General features: G+C 43.8%; 1 protein-coding gene and 1 non-coding gene across 2 annotated transcripts in view; both read left to right on the top strand.

Annotated features, from left to right (window-relative positions):
- Window positions 1–305: 305 nt before the first annotated feature.
- On the top strand, window positions 306–376 carry trnag-ccc (transfer RNA glycine (anticodon CCC)). The gene has a single exon. It is a non-coding gene; the product is annotated as a tRNA-Gly (tRNA).
- A 6,953-nt stretch (window positions 377–7,329) lies between these two features.
- fbxw10 (F-box and WD repeat domain containing 10) overlaps window positions 7,330–23,494 on the top strand; it is a 55,463-nt gene continuing 39,298 nt past the window's right edge. Inside the window, exons 1-3 of the mRNA XM_078401578.1 lie at window positions 7,330–7,867; window positions 14,824–14,991; window positions 18,653–18,844. Coding sequence (XP_078257704.1) covers window positions 7,330–7,867; window positions 14,824–14,991; window positions 18,653–18,844 — 898 coding nt within the window. The remainder of the gene's footprint in view (window positions 7,868–14,823; window positions 14,992–18,652; window positions 18,845–23,494) is intronic.

The raw sequence follows: 23,494 nt of genomic DNA, 5'->3' as shown, positions 1-23,494 counted from the left end.
ATCTGGTCATAATGTTTTGGCTGATCGGTGTATATATATATACATGTGCGTGTGCATATATATATATACATCCACACACATACTGAATTTTTTTTCACATTTATTTAATTGTACTATGTTTACATATTCTGTTGTAAATAAGAATGGCATTGCTCTGTCTGGGACATATGACAATAAGCCACATTGATTCTGGAATCCCCCACCCCATTTTCCTTTTCAAACAGCACCAGCAATGTATCTTTCCACAGCACCAATCTGCTACGTTCTGTGTGATCATAAGCAACAGTGGCGAGCGTTTGCTCACGGCGCCGCTGGTGTAGTGGTATCATGCAAGATTCCCATTCTTGCGACCCGGGTTCGATTCCCGGGCGGCGCACTACATTTTTTAATTTTAACTTCAAGGGAGAATCATCAAATTCGAGGTTCCATTTTATGCTTTCATGCTCCCCCCCCCCAGCAAGAGATTTTGTGATCGTGTTCGAGCAAAGTGTTGCCGAATTGTGTTTTAATTACATTCCAGCTCATGTTGTAATTCACAGCTGCCCCCACCCACAGTCAATGTCCACATTGCCCCAGTGAACAGGACACACAGCACAAGGTAGACTCATGAGCCCAGCAGATTGTGCAACAAGAAACTGCTACTGATGTCGGTTTGCACCGAAGACAGACACAAAAAGCTGGAGCAACTCAGCGGGTCAGGCAGCATCTCTGGAGAGAAGGAAGGAATGGGTGGGTGACAATTCGTGGCGAGACCCTTCTTCTTCAGACTCAAGTACAAACCAGCATCTGCAGTTCCTTGGTGTTAGCACAGCTCGGCATTGTGGAGAGGTGCCATCCCCACGCCATTTACATAAAAAATAACCTGAAAAAAAATGTTCAAGGTCAACAAAATAAAGCTGAACAGGGAGGGAGGGTCCGAGCACAGGGCTCAGTCAATGGATTCACAGCTCCGACAGTGCTGGAGCAACTCACAGGCTCAGGCAGCATCTCTGGAGGACAGACTCAGGGGGGCATATTCTCCACACGTGTAGGAAGGAACTGCAGATGCTGGTTTAAACCGAACATAGCTGCACGTTGCAATCCTCATTACATACTGCACATTACATCCTCATTTCATGCTGCACAGGGTCAGGCAGCATCTCTGGAGAGAAGGAATTGGTGACGTTTCGAGTCGAGACCCTTCAGAGCTACTCCAGCATTTTGCGTCTTTCTCCAAACCTGCTGCCTGACCCTCTGAGTTACTCCAGCATTTTGCGTCTTTCTCCAAACCTGCTGCCTGACCCTCTGAGTTACTCCAGCATTGTGAGACTGTCTCTACACTTGCTGCCTGACCCTCTGAGTTACTCCATCATTTTGTGTTTCTTTTTGTAAACTGGTGGCATCTGCGGTTCCTTGTGCAGAGCATTGGTCGCAGCACTGTCCACGGGCACCAGGGCTGCAACGCGGGCATTGCACAGCCAGGGAGCACAAGCGCAGCACATCCAGCCCGTCTGGCTGTACAGCCGGCCAGGCACCAGCACACACACAGGGGCCTCGGCACCAGCAACAGCAGTCAGTGAGAACCAGGCGCACTGCCCCCACCAGGTGTCCGGAGAGACTTCACCCCTCTGGATGTAATGTGCATGCTTGCTTCTCAAAAGTCAAGAGTGTTTTATTGTCATATGTCCCAAATAGAACAATGAAACTCTTACTTGCAGCCGCACAACAGAATATGTAAACATAGTACTCTGTAAACAATATAGTTAACGAGAAGAAAGTTCAGTGTGTGTGTGTATGTATATATATATATAATATATACAAGGTAGACACAAAATGCTGGAGTAACTCAGCGGAACGGGCGGCATCTCTGGAGAGAAGGAATGGGTGACGTTTCGGGTCGAGACCCTTCTTCGATCTCGACCCATTCCTTCTCTCCAGAGATGCTGCCTGACCCGCTGAGTTACTCCAGCATTTTGTGTCTACCTTCGATTTAAACCAGCATCTGCAGTTCTTTCCTACACACACATATATATATATATATATATATATATACATATATATAAATACATACATATAAATACATATATCTCTTCCACGTCTCTTCCACATTACTTGATCTCAAACAAATGCATATTAAAATATATACCAAACGTTGTTTATTAATAGTTTAATAAATGTTTATTTAACAGCCCAATTTTTGCACAAATTGTTTTTTTTAACATTTATTGAATTTTTTTAATGGTTTAATAAATAACCCATTTTTTTCTTTTTAAAGGAACTTCTTCATAAAAATGAAGTTCAAAAAATAAAGGTATAAACCCAGTTTGTTTATTATAGTAGCTATTGAGTACTATTTTTATTAACCTGGTGTACTGCTGCATGTATGTATTTCATTGTTCTGTTTTGGTACTTATCTAGCAAGGGTGTCAGGGGTTATGGGGAGAAGGCAGGAGGAGACTGGGTTTGGGAGGGAAAGGTAGATCAGCCATGATTGAATGGCGATGTAGAGTTGATGGGCTGAATGGCCTAATTCTGCTCCTATAACTTATGAACTTACGACAATAAAACCCTCTTGACTTCTTGAGTTATTAACATGTCCATTTTATTGTTGATTCTACCAACAATAATAGATTTTCCACATAAAGAGCAAAGGTATCCCTGAAGCACTACCTTAAAGTAACAAAAAAAGGTGTGATCAGAAAACAAAACAAAGATTCCAAGCCACCTCTTTGAATGGGAAAGTGTAAGGTACACTGAGGCACCGGTAACAAATAAATAAAAAAAGATGTTCAAATAATGTTTGAAGAAATATTTAGAATTTTGAAGAGTTCCAGGTAGGCAGACCAGGTAGATGCAAAGAACTGCAGATGCTAGTTCACAAAAAAAGATTGAAAGTTGTGGAGTAACTCAGCTGGCCAGGCAGCATCTCTGGAAAGTATGGGATCGATGACATTGACTCATGGGTCGGGACCCTTTGAGTGAAATATGAAGCCAGAGGAAATATATATGTGGAAGCTGATGGGGGGAGGAGAAAGGGAGAAATTGGTGCTCATCCAGGTTGGGCATAGGGAGGAGAGGGGGGAAATGGGGGGGGGATTGAGAGGATGTTTGCAGGTTAGTTACTTAGAAGTGGAGAATTCCATTACCTCGATTGGAAGCGCTCGATATGTTTTGATTAAGAATCATAGAATCATTGAATTGAGAATCAATGTTCAATGGAAGATTGGGTGCTCGCTGAAGGCTGAACCACACACAGTGAATCGAAGGGTTAGTAAAGGCCCAAAACACCAAAAACGTGTCTATTTTTAATGGTCATATGTTGTGGGCAAGCTTTGCATTTATTGTTCATCCATAATTGGCTTTCAAAAGGTGGCATTAACCGTAGGTTGAGATGTGCATAGCACTGGAGTAGTTTGCTGGCGGCGAACATGCATTGACTATAATCTGATTTTAGTATATTGTGAAACAAGAAGCCAATGAAGATCACCTGAATGGGAACTTGGGCAAATTCCTTTTGCTGCTCCGCTATTTAATGGATTCACAACTGTGATTAGCCAGAGCATTTCAATTCAAAGTTTTATTTCACAATTCAAATCGATATAATTTGTCTCTGTCTTTCATCGCTGACCTTTGTCCACCATCTTTGTTGATTCCAGGATTTCCATAACAGTGTAAGTTCCATGTTCTATTCCATCCATAGCTAAGAGGACTCTGACGAATCTTCTATTTCATCTCAATTGAACCATGGTGTTCAGCAGCTTCACTACATCGATGAAGATACCAACATATATTGTTTAAAATAAATATTAATCTTGGGATGGTTTCAGAACGGCACATAAAGATTTAGTTTGATTATTTTTATGGATGAGAATCTTATGTTTATGTATTTATGTATAACAAACTACAGTTGTGAAGTATATCTCATCTCATTAAAATAAAACAAAGTTTAATCTACCTACCCTGCGAAAATGGAATTCATGTAAGGTGTTCTGAATCTCAATATAAAAAGTTATGGATTTTTCCCCCCCAATTTTTAGGAAGCATATGTTGTCATTGTCACTCCTTCTTTACTTCAGCTGTTAGTTGCTTTAAGGAGTCCTTCAATACATTAGCCTGACCAGCTTAGAGACATGGTCAGCAAGGATTCATAGTTATAGAGTCATAGAGCTGTACAGCATGGAAACAGGCCCTCTGAACCAACTTGTCAATGCTGATCAAGTTGCCTAACAGCTTTTCCCACTTACCTGCACCTGATCCATACCCCTCCAAACTTTTCCTATTCATGTCCCTGTTGAAATGTCTATTAGATGTTGTAATTATACCTACTTCTGGTATGGTACTTCATTTTATCACATGTACAGTGAAATTCATTATTGTATACAGTTCAGTGCAAATATCACTGTACATAAGCACTTAGATACATATTAAGCAGCAATACAATTTAAAACATATTAAATACATATATGCATCTCAGATACAGTATACGTGTATAGCAGTAGTACATTGAAACAGTGTACAAAGTCGCCAGTTTGGCGCCATTTTCTAGTCTCAGTTGGTGTGAGTGCAGGGATGTTGATCTGACCATGAATGTTTGTTGACCTAGCGGCATTGCAGGGTCGGTGTCCTCCACTGCTGTAGACTGCGTCTGGTCCACGTGCTCGGCCTCAGAGCGGTACCTGGTCCAGCCGAGCCCCAAGCACTTTTGCCATTTCCTCTGGCAACTCATTCCAAATATGCACCATCCTCTATGTGAGAAAGGATGAAGGGTGATCTTATAGAGATATACAAAATCATACGAGGAATAAATTGGGTAAATGTCTTTTGCCCAGAGTAGAGGAATCGAGAACTGAGATTTAAGGTGAGGAGGGAAATATTTAATAGGAACCTGAGGGGTAACTTTTTTACACAAAGAGTGGTGAGTGTATGGAATGAGCTGCCAGAAGAGGTAGTTGAGGTAGGTGCTATTGCACCATTTAAGAAACATTTAGAAAGGTACATGGATATGATAGATTTGGAGGGATGTGTGTCAAATGCAGGCAGGTGGAAGGAGAGTCCATGGGGCATGTTGGTTGGCATGGGCAAGTTGGGCCGAAGGACCTGTCTCGACATTGTATTACTCTATGACAGTGTGCCAGGTGTTCGTAAGATCATACGCTTATACGTTCTAGGAACAGAATTAGGCCTTTTGGCCCATCAAGTCTACTCCACCATTCAATCATGGCTGATCTATCTTTTCCTCTCAACCCCATTCTCCTGCCTTCTCCCCAGAAACCCTGACACCCTTACTGGTCAAGAATCTATAAATTTCCCCCTTAAAAATATCCATCGACTTGGCCACCACAGCCGTATGTGGCAATGAATTCCACAGATTCACCACCCTCTGACTAAATTAATTCCTCCTCATCTTTCTAAAGGTACCTCCTTTTATTCTGATGGTATGGCCTGTGGTCCTAGACTTTCCCACTAGTGGAAACATTCTCTCCACATCCACTCTATCCAGGCCTTTCAAATATTCGGCAAGTTTCAATTTTCAATTAGGTCCCCTCTTATCGGTGAAGCGATGATGACATGGGATTGGGCTTGAAGATCTCCTGTGACCACCAGCCAGGTGAGGCACTGACGACGTAGGAGAGCGTGGGGAAGAGGTGAGGCTTGGGGATCAGTGATGACACTCGAGGTGTTGACATAGAAACATAGAAACATAGAAAATAGGTGCAGGAAGAGGCCATTTGGCCCTTCGAGCCAGCACCGCCATGCATTGTGATCATGGCTGATCATCCCCAATCAGTAACCCATCCTTGCCTTCTCCCCATATCCCTTGATTCCGCTAGCCCCGAGAGCTCTATCTAACTTTTAAAAATTAATCCAGTGGATTGGCCTCCACTGCCTTCTGTGGCAGAGAATTCCACAAATTCACAACTCTCTGGGTGAAAACCATAAATTCACAACTCTCCGAGCAACAGCCAAGTCAAGTCAAGTCAATTTTATTTGTATAGCACATTTAAAAACAACCCACGTTGACCAAAGTGCTGTTCATCAGTTCAGGTACTAAGAACGAACATACAACGGCACACAAACATAACAGCACATACATAAACAGTTCACAGTGCCCCCTCAGAGGGCCTCAAACGCTAGGGAGTAGAAATAGGTTTTGAGCCTGGATTTAAAGGAGTTGATGGAGAGGGCAGTTCTGATGGGGAGTGGGATGTTGTTCCACAGTCTAGGAGCTGCAACCCCTGAGCATAAGCCGAGACCGCAGGATAGTGAGTAGCCCAAGTCGGCCAACCTGAGGGACCTGGAGATAGAGTGGTGGGTTAGAAGGTTAGAAGAACAGGTGTGTGTGGGGAAGGGACAGGGTTTGGGCTTGGGGGGGGGCTCACCTGTGACCGCAGTGGCAGGTGAGGCGGTGATGGCGTGGAGGGGCGGAGCTTGGGAATTACCTGCAGCCGCACCAGGTGACACAGGCGGTCAGTGCGCCTGCGCAGCGTGGGTGGCGGGGCTTGGTTGCCGGGCAACGGGAAGAGATACACTGCGCTGCCCGGGGATACACTGAGAGCCGCTCTCCCTCCCTCCAGCCCAGCCCAGCCAGCCAGCACAGGGCTCTCCAGTATCGCCGACCCTCCGCTCACTCACTCACCCTCCCTCCAGACCCCTCCTCAGCATCGCCGACCCTCCGCCCGGACAACCACTGTGCCCCCCTCCACCCTCCACTACCCCACCCCCCCCCCACGCTCCACCCCCCCCACCACCCCACCCTCCCACCACCCTCCCCCCACTCCCCACCCTCCACCCCCCACCTCCCACACCCTCCACCCCCCTCCACACTCCACCGTCCACCCTCCACCCTCCACACTCCACCCCCCACCACACTCCACCCCCCACCACACTCCACCCCCCTCCCCACACTCCACCCCCCACACTCCACCCCCCACACTCCACCCTCCACACTCCACCCCCCACACTCCACCCTCCACACTCCACCCCCCACACTCCACCCACCACTACACTCCACCCACCACTACACTCCACCCACCACTACACTCCACCCACCACTACACTCCACCCTCCACCACACTCCACACTCCACCCCCCACACTCCACCCCCCACACTCCACACTCCACACCCCACACTCCACCCCCCACACTCCACCCCCCACACTCCACCCTCCACACTCCACCCCCCACACTCCACCCACCACTACACTCCACCCTCCACCCCCCACACTCCACCCCCCACCACACTCCACCCCCCACACTCCACCCTCCACATTCCACACTCCACCCCCCACCACACTCCACCCCCCCCCCCCCCCCCACCCTCCAGTTGCCTGCCTGACACTGAGTGGAGACATGCACGATGTGGACGACCTGTGTGAAGCCAGCGAGTTCAACGTCTCGTCCAGCCTGGCGTACACCTGCCTCTCTGCCCACTGCTCGGACCGGCCGTGCGGCTCCTGTTACTCCTGCAGCCTGGGGAAGAAACTGGTGGTCACCAAGGAGTGGTTCCACCGCGCCGGGGACCTGTCCAAGCAGGATTTCCTAAAGGGGCTGGTCCGGAGGATCGGCAGCAAGGACCTCCTGCGGCAGGTGGACAGGCTCCTGGGGCCGGCCTTTGGCAAGGACTTCACCCACGCCCGCTCGTCTGCCAACCCCAGCCTCCCCGAGGACATGCCCACACACAGCTCCGACCGCAGTTTGAACAAGGCGGCCCTGCGCCAGTACATCGTGGAGACGTGGCAATGGTTTGCAGAAAGCACATATTGGACAAAAGCAAACTACGTGCTGGGAGTACTCCAGCTGTGTGATGCCAAGCTGCTTTTCCTCCTTGCCAACCTGGTCCGCGCACTTATACTCAGCAACGAGACGCACGAGTGCCCACCAAGGAAAGGTTAGGAATAGCTCACATTCTCATTGAAATGTGCAAAATTACATTCACCTCTAAAGGCAACGAAAAGCACGCTGTCTAAAACACAGAAGCACAGAAATGTTGGAATTAAGGCTGTTTTAAACATATGCCTGAATAAAATAGAGTTTTGCAAGGTTATTAATATTACCAGTTGTTATTTTCAAAGTAGGTGCATTTTGTGTTCCCTCGTTTCTATGTATCTCCCTCTTACTTCACCCTCCCATGTGTTTCAGTGCTACTTTCTATTGCTTGGATACAATTATTTGTAGTGCTTTCTACTTTCTTAAAGGCTATTGTATGCAATCACTCAATGAATGGAAAAGGTTGATGAAGAAATGTGATATATGTGACCTGCTTAGATTGAAAGTATTTAACAAAGTACCACATTAACAGTTAGTTATCACATTTGAAGCTGAAGTGAGTAGTAAGGTCCCAGCCAGCTTGGATGACTCTTTAACCTGGGTCCCAAAACTAAGGGAAGAACAAAATTGTATGACAAAAAACAGCAAGTTATAAACGGCTGGTTTTCAGGCTGAATGAAGGATGGTAGGCTTTTGAGTCAGTAATAGAACCACTTATTTATTTTTATCAATGAGGTGACTTCTGCATTGGAATGCAGTGTAACAATTCAAAATTAACTGGTGATATGAAACTTTGGACTGTGGCAAACTGTGAAGATGACACCAAGCAACTTCAATATAATATATCTCCATCACAGGAGACAGACTAGTGACTGACATCTACTATAAACCCACTGACTCGCACAGCTATCTGGACTACACTTCTTCCCACCCTGTCTCCTGCAAAAAGCCTATCCCCTACTCCCAATTCCTCCGTCTACGCGGCATCTGCACCCGGGATGAGGTGTTTCACACTAGGGCATCAGAGATGTCCTCATTCTTCAGGAAACGGGGCTTCCCCTCTTCCATTATAGATGAGGCTCTCACCAGGGCCTCTTCTACATCCCGCAGCTCTGCTCTTGCTCCCCCTCCCCCCACTCGCAACAAAGACAGAATCCCCCTCGTTCTCACCTTCCACCCCATCAGCCAGCATATCCAACAAATCATCCTCCAACATTTCCGTCACCTCCAACGGGACCCCACTACTGGCCACATCTTCCCATCCCCTCCCCTGTCTGTGTTCCGCAGAGACCGTTCCCTCCGTAACTCCCTGATCCACTCGACGCTTCCTACCCAACCACCCCATCCCCGGGCACTTACCCCTGCAACTGCAGAAGATGCAACACCTGTCCCTTTACCCCCCCCCCCCCTCGACTCCATCCAAGGACCCAAACAGTCTTTCCAGGTGAGACAGAGGTTCACCTGCACCTCCTCCAACCTCATCTATTGTATCCGCTGCTCTAGATGTCCACTTCTTTACATCGGCGAAATCAAACGCAGGCTCGGTGATCGTTTCGCACAACACATTCGCTCAGTCCGCCTTAACCAACCTGATCTCCCGGTGGCTGAGCACTTCAACTCCCCCTCCCACTCCCAGACTGACCTTTCTGTCATGGGCCTCCTCCAGTGCCATAGTGAGGCCCACCGGAAATTGGAGGAACAGCACCTCATATTTCGCTTGGCAGCTTACAGCCCAGTGGTATGAACATTGACTTCCCCAACTTTGGACAGTTCCTCTGTCCCCCTCCCCCTTCTCAGTTCTCCCTCTATCTTCCTGTCTCCACCTATATCCTTCCTTTGTCCGGCCCCCCTGACATCAGTCTGAAGAAGGGTCTCGACCCGAAATGTCACCCATTCCTTCTCTCCTGAGATGCTGCCTGACCTGAAGAGTTACTCCAGCATTTTGGGAATAAATACCTTCGATTTATACCAGCATGTGCAGTTATTTTCCTATACTCAATATAATATAAATAGGTTAGCAAAATGAGCAAACGTGTGGCAAACGGAATTTAACACAGAAGCACAAGGTGCTCTAGTTTGGTAGAATGGATGGGCAGGGGTGATAAAGACTTCATAACACAGTTCTACAGAGAGTGCGGGACCAGAGGGATTAGCGGTTCATGTAAGTAGATCTTTGAAGATGGCAGCACACATTAAAAGAATAATCAGCAAAGCATATGGGGTCATTGGTTGCAACAATAGACATATTCTGGGGGGGAAAAAAAGCAGGAAAGTTCTACAGATTTTTATGAACTCACAGCTAAAATATTATCATATCATATCATATCATCATATCATATATGTACAGCCGGAAACAGGCCTTTTCGGCCCACTAAGTCCGTGCCGCCCAGCGATCCCCGTACATTAACACTATCCTACACCCACTAGGGACAATTTTTACATCTACCCAGCCAACATGCAAACATTTTTGAAAGGTTTAGAGGAGATTTCATAGAATGGATCCAGGGATTAGGTATTTTAGTTGGAGAAGTTGAGGTCATTTTCTTTGAATTACTGTCAAAGGAGACTGAAAGAGATATGATATAGTACGAGATTTGTCAGTTTTAGAAAAGTCGTTAACTTTAAAGAACTAGGACACATAATTATAGAGTCAAACAGTTCAAGAACAGGCTTATTGGCCCAACTTGTCCGTGCCGGATCAAAATGCCCCATCTAAACTATTCCATTTACCCATGTTCGACCTATAGCCCTCTAAACCTTTCCTATCCATGCATCTGTCCAAATGTCATTTATATGGTGTTATTTTACTCATCTCAACTACTTGCTCTGACAGCTCAGTCCATATGCCCGCCACCCTATGTGTGAAAAAGTTACCCCTCAGGTTCCAATGAGATCTTTCACCCCTCAGCTTAAACCCATGCCCTCTAGTTCTTGATTCTGCTAGCTTAGGTAAAGGACTTTCATTTCCACTATCTATTCCCTTCATGATTTTATACATCTCTGCAAGATCAGCCTCAGCTCTTCAAGAATAAAGTCTTTGTCTGCTAACCTTTAGCATAGGCTCTCGAGTCCTGGCAACATCCTCAAAACATCCTTTTCTGGATGGCAACATCCTTTTCTTTATTCTTTCCAGCTTAATGTGATCTTTCCTCTGGCAAGATGGCCAAAACTGAACACAATACTCCAATTGTCAGTCTCTTAATAGTTAAATCAAAATAATTTATCAAAGACTTAAGCTTTTGGACAAAAAAAGATGTTCAGAATGAAGAATATTTTGGAGTGGTAGTAAACTGGAACTCACTGAGAAAAAAAGGCAGCAGGAGGCAGAAATGATTTATGATTTTAAAATAAAATTGAACAGCCAGTTGAATGAAACACATTTGCAGGTCAACAGGGATGGTGTGGGGGAACGAGGTTGACTGGATCTTTCTTTCATGAGGTGAAATGGACTCAGTGGACCAAATGACTACCTCCTGAACTATAATGGGTCTATGACTGTATGATCAACATGATTTCACTAAGCCGTTCTTTTAAGATTGCATGTGAATGATATTTAACACAAGTCTTCACAGGCAGAATTTTGGACATAAATTTCAGGCAATAATGGTCAACCTAAGAAGGACCTGGCAGTTGCTTAGCGAATTTCAAGTTAATAAGACAATCCAAATCAAGTGTGGGGTCAATGTGCAAATATAAAACAAATAGAGAGTAAATTTGCCACAAACAGCAATTGTGACGTTGATCCCACAGTCTCCCACAAACAGCATTGTGACAATGATCTATTAATCTGTTCATAATGTTGTCGGTTGTCGGACAAACATGTTCCAGGTTTCTGGTTGCTTCTATGTATTAGTACATTTTATGTTTGTTTACTCAGAACTCCTCTCACTCATTTAACACAAATATATTCTTCGGTTTTCCATTCCTCTTAGTGGTTGAGTTTAGTTGTTAGAGTTCTGATATTTATCAAATTTGGATACTGGAATCTATAGGGTTGATGTTGCAATTATTTCTGCTGATAAAACCACAAGCTCTTAAAAGCATAACAATAACAAATATTTATATAGCAAAATTAACGTGGCAAAATATGCTGAGGTTTTTTTTTTCTTTACAAATAAAAATCTGATACTAAGCAAGAGGAAAAAATGGTGGAAATGATCAAACGTTTCATTAAAGTAGTGGGTGTTAAAAACCATCTTAAAAGGAGAAAAGTGACTGTGGAAATTAATTAATCATGGAGGGATTTTGTCCAGGGATTCCCGTGTACTGCTTTCCCTCCCCCTTGAGATGAAGGATGCTGGACTTCCACTGTGGTTTTGTGAGTTGATAGCTGGCTAATAAGGCTGGCGTGAGACCCACAGATTCATTCACAGATGGGGCAGGTGGTGGCCGGTGGGACTGGTGGCTTGGTCTTTTTGTACCTTGCCCAATGTAGAAAGAGGGCATGTGTAGGAAGGAACCAAAAGATAGACACAAAACGCCAGAGTAACTCTGGAGAGAAGGAATGGGTGACATTTCAGTTTCGAGACCCTTCTTCAGAAAGAGGGCTTGTAATTCCAATTCATCTCATTATACCTGCTGATGGTTTGAATTGCATGTGGGCTGGATCTCACTAATATTCATCCATGGGGTTTCCAGAGAATCACTGACAAACTGCAGTGTGTGGGTTAATTCATTCCTAACTTCTGCCCTGTGACTGAGAGGTCAAATATGAACTGAAAATCTGATAGTGTGCATCTGGCCTTTCACTTTGGTCTGCATTCATCATTGGAGCGTAGACACCCTTCAGCATTTTGCATCCAGCTTATTAGCTTTTAATCTTATGGTAGCACAGCCATCCATTTAATGCCTTTAAACTTAATGTTTTAAGGAGATTTATAAAATAAGACTTGCCAAAGAATTGAAACAATTTACATATTTTTCCTGCAGAACAAATATTGCTCCCCATATTTTTGTTTTGAAAAATACTTGGTTGGAGGAAGTTTATAACATACATTTTAAATCCTGTACAGTAGACAGTTGGACCACAGTTTTGCACATCTGCAATCAAAATTTTGCACAGTTGTAACAATTGCTACATTTGCCACAAGAATATTATCTACATGGTGTGAAGATAATTTATCTCAGACTCCACTCACTAAACAAATGAAGACCCATTGAACACATTAAAGACCCATTACAAAGTCTTGAACACAATATCTAGGCTAACATTGATTAGTGCGGGTGTCAGGGGCTATGGGGAGAAGGCATAAGAATGGTGTTGAGTGGGAGAGATAGATCAGCCGTGATTGAATGGCGGAGTAGACTTAATGTGCTGAATGGTGTAATTTTGCTCCTATAACTTATGAACTTATAACACTTTCATGTTATGTTGAGGAAATGCTCCTTTTTCAGAAACACCATTCTTTGCAAAAGAACCATTCTCTGATATTATATCAAAAGACCCGGGATGCCGGCCAATAAATATCCCTGAACCAACATTAGGAAAAATAAGATAAGGTTGTCATCTCTTCTTCTGTTAAAGAATGGCTGTCATATTTCCAACATTACAATAATGGCACCACATTAAATTCTGTAAAGTGCTTTGGGATGTCTTTAGGTCATGAAATCATTTTATAAATTCTAATTGAGTTGTTTATTGAATAATTGAGTTGCTTATTGTTTATTGAATCAGTATGTTAAAAGATCATGAAGCCTACATTGGTAACTTGGGGTTAACGGGCAGCCCCTGCTCCCAGACAAGGGTGGGCTGCAAAGCTTAAAAGTATCTTAACCCATCTGGGATCCGTCTATTTATGTTTCTAACAGAGGTGCGATGGGGACAAAAAAAACATGTTCCAAGATGACAAGCTGATCATTTACGTGTTACAATGAAGGGATGGAATTCCATCTCACAACATAGAATCATTGATGCTGCTATATTCCAAGATCAGAAAATAATTCTTCCCCAGTCCAGGATTACCAAGTGGATCCCCATTCCAACTTCAGGATCAGGGACACCAACTTTCCACAATCATTGTATACCTGCCCAGACTCCCACTGCCACACCTGGATGTTTCCTACCACACAGGGGTGGCACAGTGGCACAACTGGTAGAGCTGCTGCCTCACAGCACCAGAGACCTGGGTTCGATCCTGACCTCGGGTGTGCTGTCTGTGTGGAGTTTGCACGTTTTCCTTGTGTCCGTGTGGGTTTCCTCCGGGCGCTCCAGTTTCCTTCCTGATCCCAAAGATGTGCGTAATTGTAGGTTGATTGGCCTCTGTAAAATCGCCCCTAATGTGTTGGGAGTGGACACGAAAGAGGGATAACATAGAACTAGTGTGTATTGGTTATCAATGGTCATTGTGGACTCGATGGGCGAAAGGGCTTGTTTATATGCTGTATCTTTCAATCATTCAAAGTTTAGTGAGAATGGAAAACAGACAGTGGATGTAAAGTGTGAACGTGATTCTCACCATCACCCCCCCTCCCTCAAACCTTACCTCTCCCACCCAAGATAGTGATCATAGACTACATCTGCAAACTTGCACATCACAAACAATCCTTGTGATTGTGAGACAGGACCAGGATAGTGATCATAGTGTCAAGATCATAGTGTCAAGACAAGATAGTGATCATAGACTACATCTGCAAACTTGCACATCACAAACAATCCTTGTGATTGTGAGACAGGACCAGGATAGTGATCATAGTGTCAAGATCATAGTGTCAAGACAAGATAGTGATCATAAACTACATCTGCAAACTTGCACATCACAAACAATCCTTGTCTTTGTGAGACAGGACCAGGAAAGTTCTGATATGTTTTGAGGTTGGGCAGTTAGGGAGTAAGGAATAACAATTTCTAATATAAATCATCCCAAATGTGGCAAATGATAAAATGGGATAAATAACAAACTCAAAATATTCACATTGGGCAATAAATAAGCTTGCAATTTCTCATGAAATAATACCAAAATGTTTTTATAGAGCAATAAAATTCATCATATGCCTGACTTCAAGGAGCATAATAATTTTGAAAATGTATTCTTTAATTTTAATTCTTTAATGACTATTGAATTATGATTATTGTTTCAGATCGGCGCATTGATAAGGCCATTGCAATACCGAAGGACTCAAAATACGTCTTTAAAATAGATGAACACCCAAATCTCCAGGAGCTGATTGATATGTGGCCTGAATTTACGGTTGTCACTCCTGATATAATGCCTCCTAGCCTTGTCGTTGACTCAATGCCAGTTATTGGTAAGAAAGTATAAACTATGACATGTTAAAATGAGCCTTAATTTGTACAACAACATCCACATCCCAGCTATAATGAACTTGGAATCATAGACTCCTCGTTATATATATTCTTCATTTGATAGAGAATAATTTTGCATTTAATAATGGTTAAAATCACTTCAACAAATGACAGTGGGAAAAGTAATAAAATGAAGAATTTGTAAATTGAGATGGTTAAATTTATCTCTGTACCATAATTTTTAAGGTTTGGTTTTATTATCAATATATATACTGAGACACCGCCAATGCTATACATGACTACAATCAAGTCAAACACGAAGGCTGCAGAAGGGACCCAACCCGAAACATCATCCGTCTATGTTCTCCAGCAATGCTATCCGACCTGCTGACTTACTCCGGCACTTTTTAATTTTTTTTAAATAAACCGGCATCTGCAGTTGCTTATATCCACAAACACAAGGACAACAAAGTCGAGCGAAGAGGAAAATACCAGCGTGTAGAATTTTTTTCTTCAGTATTGTAGCATAACAGTTCCAGAGAAAAGTTTAATGCCCGCAATGAGGTAGGTTGGTAGATCGGGACTGTACCCGAGCTAATGGGAGGACCATTCAGAAGTCTGATAAGAGAGGAAGAAGGCTGGCTATTTTTTTCAATGCTACGAATCATCCTTACAACTTTTTATAACTTATAACAACCTTCTACAGCCTAATGCAACCGTATACAGCCTATAACAACCTTATAACAGAGCAGCGAGTAATGCCTGGTACTTTTCAATTCGCATCATCCAACAAATTGGCTGGTCGCTCATTCACACATTAGTTCGACCAGAGGGTGACTACTGGAGACATGGAGTTCTGTTCAACACCACTCTCCACATGCCCATTGTAGGTCTGTGGGAGTGTGTGGTGAAGTTGACGGCCAGTTCCTTGTTGTAAAGGTAGATTTCAAACCCCTTTTGAAATTGTGTGAAAGATTCATATGTTCTTGGATATTTTACCAAATGTTTTAGGCAGGCCTGTCAATGCATCAAGCATTTAATTGTGTTTAACCATCACTAGGTTACGCTACCCAGGTCTTTTAGACAGAATTCAAAGGCAACTTTGCCTTCTAGAGAGATAATGGGGGGGCTACCTTTCCCCTGCCAGGTCACTTTTGCCCAGTGACAGGAGATTCCTTTAAGCTCTTCCATGTAAAGTGCTGGTATCTGCAGCAGCAAGGGGGAAGTTTGAGTGAAGGGATGCCTTCATCCTAACTACCGCCTGACACTTGTTTTTTTTAAAGGAAAACTCACAAATTTAAGGTTATGATGAATCAGCAGGAAGGGGATGTAGGATTTGGTAGATCTACATGACAACACCAACTGCAGCTTCAGAATCAGAAGAGATTTGGGAATAATTTGTGAGAGAGACTTGGTTATTACTTAGTATAAGAAGATAACTGCAGATGCTGGTACAAATCGAAGGTATTTATTCACAAAATGCAGGAGTAACTCAGCAGGTCAGGCAGCATCTCGGGAGAGAAGGAATGGGTGACGTTTCGGGTCGAGACCCTTCTTCAGACTGATGTCAGGGGGACGGGACAAAGGAAAGATATAGGTGGAGACAGGAAGATAGAGGGAGATCTGGGAAGGGGGAGGGGCGGGAGGGACAGAGGAACTATCTAAAGTTGGAGAAGTCGATGTTCATACCACTGGGCTGCAAACTGCCCAGGCGAAATATGTGGTGCTGTTCCTCCAATTTCCAGTGGGCCTCACTATGGCACTGGAGGAGGCCCATGACAGAAAGGTCAGACTGGGAATGGGAGGGGGAGTTGAAATTATTACTTAGTTATTAGTGGTTATCACTAATCATCATCCTTAATATTGTTTGTGCCACAGACTCTGTGGCTCCGGTAAAGTCCATCTGGGCTACTGCCCCCTCATCCCTGCTTGTTTTCTGCTGCGGCTGATGATTAATTGTTCTCACCTCCTGCAAGAGCGTGTAAAGAGAGGCATTAGGTATTTTGGAGCATGTACGGTTGATGTTCCTGCATCGGCCAACAAGGCAGCAATTGGTAGAAGCTGCAGAACGCATCTATGAGGCTTGTAATAGTGGTGATTATCCCAAATGTCCAGTGAGGCATTGGAATGCCAGGACTCAGCCCTGATAGAAATTTCAGGAGTGTAAATGATATTTCATGGTATCAGGATGTGCGGTCAGTGGCATAGATGCAACATGACATTGTTCATAAGCTCATCAATTCATGCCATTCTGCTCCTATGAATTATGAACGTAAGCTGGGCTGAATGGCACAGTGGCACAGCAGGTAGAGCTGCTAGCTCACAGCGAGCACTAAATCCAGTGTGAAGAAGGGTCTCGACCCGAAACGTCACCCATTCCTTCTCTCCCGAGATGCTGCCTGACCCGCTGAGTTACTCCAGTGTTTTGTGTCTACCTTTGATTTAAACCAGCATCTGCAGGGTTTTTTCCTACACTGCTAGCTCACAGCGACAGAGACCCAGGTTCAATCCCAACCTCGGGCACTTGCTGCGTGGATTTGCACATTCTCCCTGTGGCCTCGTGGGTTTCTTCTGGGTACTCCAGTTTCCTTCCATAGACATGTGGGTTTGGAGGTTAATTTGACTCTGTGAATTGCCCCTTGCGCACAGTGTGTAGGAGCTGGATGTGAAAGTGGGATAACATAGAACTAGTGTGAACAGACGATCGATGGTCAGCGTGGACTCGGTGGGTGAAATGGCCTGTCTCCATGCTGTTTTACTAAACTCAACTAATTGCACATTTCAATCTAAGTACACATTCCCCATTGCTATTCAATTTGACCTCCTATGGCGACCAACCTATCTCTCGATCTATTTTAGGATCAGAGTCCGAATTTTAAGAAGGCAATATGAGGAGCAATAAAATCTGGGTCGAGATATTTCTGGGCAGCTTTGCAGTTGATACTGGATTTACAATGTTGTGTTTTGCAGTTAAGCTAAGTTCTCGATCACATTTTGATGTTTGCAGTTAAGATAGCTTGTCCTGTTTAAAGCATTCAATCAAATGTGTTAATCTAATTAGTTGTAACACTTACATGGTGCTGAAAACAATCAGAGGGGAGTTTGAGTGAATTTTACAGTTTAGGCTGATGACCTTATTAACAATTTTCTGCATCAGTAATTGTGATAATTTTACATTTATCATGTTTTGTATATCTTCTGTACTGTGTCCACTTCAGTAGATTTGCTTAGGTATGACTAAACAGTAAGGTTGTACCAATACATAATGGCATCTTTCCTATGGTGCTAAATTGAAACAGTTCATTGTTTACCCTGGGTGATGGCTTACACTGAACCTGTTGCCAATAGCTACTAAACAGCTTCTAATAAACATGGGATAGACACAAAATGCTGGAGTGACTCAGCGGGACAGCCAATATCTCTGGAGAGAAGCAATGGGTGACGTTTCGGGTCGAGATCCTTCTTCAGACTCCAGACTAGTAACATTTTGTGTCTATCTTCGGTTAGAACCAGCATCTGCAGTTCCTTCCTACACATTTCTAATAAACCTGTATTGATTTCAGAATAACTTGCGTTCTGTAGTTATTTAGAGGATGAAGTCAGCGAAATAAGCAAGCTTTACAACAATGATTCAATGGTCCTTTTCTGTTGTTGCATCTTTAGATCGTAAGCGACGGGTAAAGAGTGGATCGAGAAAGAAGAAACATTTACAGAATGCACTTGAGGTTGATCTCAGTAAAATTGAACCCCTGGCTCCGATTACTGTATCAAATTCTTTCCAGGCAACTTCGGGGGTCAGTAATTATAAGGACTTCCTCCGCGGACTGCCCATACACCTGGCAAAATACATACTTGGTGAGCACGGATTTATTTTTTAGATAATGTCATGGTTGGGTTTTGGAAAACATCTATACAGGATAGAAAGAAAGAAGCTTTGCACTATTAACTTTTGACTGAGGAGCTGCAACATTTTTAAGGTGAAATCCATTGTATAACAGTGCAAGAATTGGTTTACAATTATAATGCTTACACTTACCGGCTTGTTCTCTGCCTAACCTGATTCAAATAACTTTACATCTTCATTATGAGGGCAGATGAAAAAGCCAGATTTTTTATGATGCACTCATACACAGCAAAAGTACAGACCATGATTTCATAAGGGAACTCGAATCAATCCAAGAATCAATTATTTCTTGTTCATGTTCATCCCATCCTTTAGGTTATGAATCAGGTCAACGTCATAGTTTTTCTATTGGGTCCAGACATAGTAGAAACGAGGAACTGTAGATTCTGGTTCATACCAAAGATAGCCATAAAGTGCTAGAGTATCTCAGCGGGGGTATCTCAGCTGGCAGCATCTCTAGAGACAAGGGTGGGTGATGCTTCGGGTTGGACCCATCCACAGTCTGAAGAAGAGTCCCGACCCAAAGCATCACACATCCCTTTTCTCCAGAGATGCTGCCTGACCCGCTGAGTTGCTCCAGCACTTTGTGGCTTTCTTGGCTCCGTACATAGAATGGTTCAAAACAGTGTTTATTTTTCTTGAGATTTGGAACTTGTAAAACCTGGTACTGGATTTCTAATGATGCGCTTGCAGATAAACTAAGGTCAGGAACTCATTTTGATGTTTGCAGTTAAACAAAGCTTGTCCTGCTAAAAGCATTGTCTCAACTATGCTGATCTGATTAATTGTAATATTTATATGGTGGTGAAATCAATCAGAGAGCAGTTTGGGTGAATTTACAGTTTTGGAATGACTGCCTTTGGCCTCCAATCTGAAAAACAATCCCCCACTACCACTACTGTACAGAACGGCTCAAACAGTGTTCATTGTTTCTGATTCTTGGAACTTATAAATAAGCCTTTTCTGGCATCTTCAGTCTGATTTTAATACTTAAGGATAATGTATTACATTTACCAGCTGAAAGTAAGAACGTAAGTACATAGTTGAAGCAGGATGGACAATTTGGCCCCTTGTGACAGCCCTGTTAAACAGTACATCACAGCCGAAACTTTTTACCTGCATGTCACCCTCCTCACTAACTATATCTTTTGATTTCCCTAAAAACCTAAAAATCAATCTCTGTCATCAATAAGTTTAGAGATTGGAGCCCAATAGATCTCGGGTAAACAATTCTAAAAATTTACTGACCTCTGAGTGTAGAAATTTATGTTCATCCTTGTCCTGAGGAGCCAATCTCTTATGACCTTATGTGACCTTTTGTTGCAGGTATCTCAGCTTGGGAAATCAAAATTCATATACATTTGAAAGGACCTCTTCCTTATTCATAATACACGCGGGTGTGAGAGTGTTTGTGAGCCTGCCTGTTCAAACAGACTTCTTACAAAAAGTAGAACATAACTGAATTTCTGGCAGTTGTGCCTATTAGTTTAGTTTAGAGATACAACGCGGCAACAGGCCCTTCGGCCCACCAGGTCCAAATCAACCTGCGATCCCCGCACATTAACACTGTCATACACACAATAGGGACAAATTACACATACACCAAGCCAATTAACCTACATACCTGTACGTCTTTGGAGTGTGGGAGGAAACCGGAGATCTTGGAAAAAAACCCACGCAGTCACAGGGAAAACGTACAAACTCCGTACAGACAGCACCCGTAGTCCGGATCAAACCTGGGTCTCTGGCGCTGCATGTGCTGTAAGACAGCAACTCTACCGCTGCACCACCGTGGCTGCCATTTGCTACATGGAATTGTGTTTGTTTTCTGCCCACCACAAAGCCCTACAGAGAACTTACCAATTCTGGAGAATGCTAACTTCACCCTAATAAACTGATGAGAATGGATATTTCTTTTGCAGTTTCAACTGGAATTGCAAAGGAGAGAATCAAGGAACTGCAGATACTGGATTAACACCTCATCTCTATCCCCCTATCACTTACCAGGCTTTGTCTTGCCTCCTCTCCCTTCCAGCTTTGCCCCTCTCACTCCCCACAATAATCAGTCTGAAGAAGGGTCCCGACCCAAAACATCACCTGTCCATGTTCTCCAGAGATATTGCTTGACCTGCTGAATTACTCCAGCACATTGTGCATTCAGCTTTTATTGATCGATTAAATCAATCATTTAAAAAATAATTTTACAAGAGTTCTTAAGGATCTAACAAACGTGGTTATAAATAATTGCTGAGAAATTCTGATCACACAAGTTAGAACATATAAAGTGAACTGAGTCATAAAGACATCCAGCACAGAAACCATGTCCATGCCAATTAACAAGTACCCATTTGTACTAGGGCAGACAAAATGTATCAGCATGGATTTACGAAGGGGAAATCATGCTTGACTAATCTTCTGGAATTCTTGACAGAATTGGTTGACAGACAGAAAGCAAAGAGTGGGGATAAAGGGTCCCTTTCAGAATGGCAGGCAGTAACTAGTGGGGTACCGCAAGGCTCAGTGCTGGGACCGCAGCTATTTACAATATACATTAATGACTTGGATGAAGGGATTAAAAGTACCATTAGCAAATTTGCAGATGATACAAAGCTGGGTGGTAGTGTGAACTGTGAGGAAGATGCTATGAGGTTGCAGGGTGACTTGGACAGGTTGTGTGAGTGGGCGGATGCATGGCAGATGCTGTTTAATGTGGATAAGTGTGAGGTATCCACTTTGGTGGTAAGAATAGGAAGGCAGAGTATTATCTGAATGGTGTCAAGTTAGGAAAAGGGGACGTACAACGAGATCTGGGTGTCCTAGTGCATCAGTCACTGAAAGGAAGCATGCAGGTACAGCAGGCAGTGAAGAAAGCCAATGGAATGTTGGCCTTCATAACAAGAGGAGTTGAGTATAGGAGCAAAGAGGTCCTTCTGCAGTTGTACAGGGCACTAGTGAGACCGCACCTGGAGTACTGTGTGCAGTTTTGGTCTCCAAATTTGAGGAAGGATATTCTTGCTATTGAGGGCGTGCAGCGTAGGTTTACTAGGTTAATTCCCGGAATGGCGGGACTATCATATGTTGAAAGACTGGAGCAACTAGGCTTGTATACACTGGAATTTAGAAGGATGAGAGGAGATCTTATCGAAACGTATAAGATTATTAAGGGGTTGGACAAGTTAGAGGCAGGAAACATGTTCCCAATGTTGGGGGAGTCCAGAACAAGGGGCCACAGTTTAAGAATAAGGGGTAGGCCATTTAGAACAGAGATGAGGAAAAACTTTTTCAGTCAGAGAGTTGTGAATCTGTGGAATTCTCTGCCTCAGAAGGCAGTGGAGGCCAATTCTCTGAATGCATTCAAGAGACAGCTAGATAGAGCTCTTAAGGATAGTGGAGTCAGGGAGTATGGGGAGAAGGCAGGAACGGGGTACTGATTGAGAATGATCAGCCATGATCACATTGAATGGCGGTGCTGGCTCGAAGGGCCGAATGGCCTCCTCCTGCACCTATTGTCTATTGTCTATTGAATTGCAGATGCTGGTTTAAACCGAAGATAGACACAAAATGCTGGAGTAACTCAGCGGGACAGGCAGGAACGTCACCCATTCCTTCTCTCCAGAGATGCTGCCTGTCCCGCTGAGTTACTCCAGCATTTTGTGTCTATCTCCCACTTGTACTAGTTTTCCAGTACGATGTGCTGCCTTCTATGCCTTAGCGATTCGAATACTCATTCAGATGTTCCTTTAATGTCGTCAACGTTTCTGCCAGGCAGTGCTTTCCAGATTCTGACCATCCTCTGGGCAATTAAATTCTTTGTTGGATCCTCTGTAAACCATCTAGCCCTGACCTTAAATCTATAATGTTGGCTGATTCTGCTATGGGGAAAAGCTTCTTCCTATCTACTCTACATATGTCCTTCATAATTTTGAATAAATGAACTTGGATCTACTCAAGGAAAACAACCCTTGCCTCATCACTGAAACACTTCAGACCAAGCAACATCCTGAAGAATCTTTGGTGCACCCCCTCCAGTAGAATTTCTTCCTTCCTGTGAAGTTCCAGGACTGCATGCAGTTTTCCAGATGAAGCCCTATTGGTTCGTAAAGTTGTACCTTAGCCTCCCTGCTCCTATGTTTAATGCCATGGCGAATGAAATCAAGCATACTCGATTGATTGATTGATTGAAAGATACAGTACGGAAACAGGCCTTTCGGCCCAACGAGTCCATGCCGACCATCGATCACCTGCTCGCACTACAGTTCTATGTTATCCCACTGTCGCATCCACTCCCTACATACTGTGAAATTTATAGTGTCCAAATAATCTGCAAATCTCCATGTCTTTGAGATGTGGGAGGAAACCGGAGCACCTGGAGAAAACCTACGTGGTCACAGGGAGAAGGAACCTGACCCGAAACATCATCTATCCTTTTCCTCCAGAGATTCTGCCTGACCCTCTGAATTGCTCCAGCACTTTGTGTCTATCTTTAGTATAAACCGGCATCTACAGTTCTTTGTTTCTACAGCGACATCAACATGAATGTTAATAACAGTGCACTACCTCCATTTGGCTCGATTGTAATCAGATTTTGTCTTTCTGCTGAC

This window comes from Rhinoraja longicauda, chromosome 6, assembly GCF_053455715.1.
Source record: "Rhinoraja longicauda isolate Sanriku21f chromosome 6, sRhiLon1.1, whole genome shotgun sequence".
NCBI classification, from domain to species: domain Eukaryota; kingdom Metazoa; phylum Chordata; class Chondrichthyes; order Rajiformes; family Arhynchobatidae; genus Rhinoraja; species Rhinoraja longicauda.
Note: the sequence above shows the minus strand (reverse complement) of the source record. Positions and strands in the feature narration are given on the sequence as shown.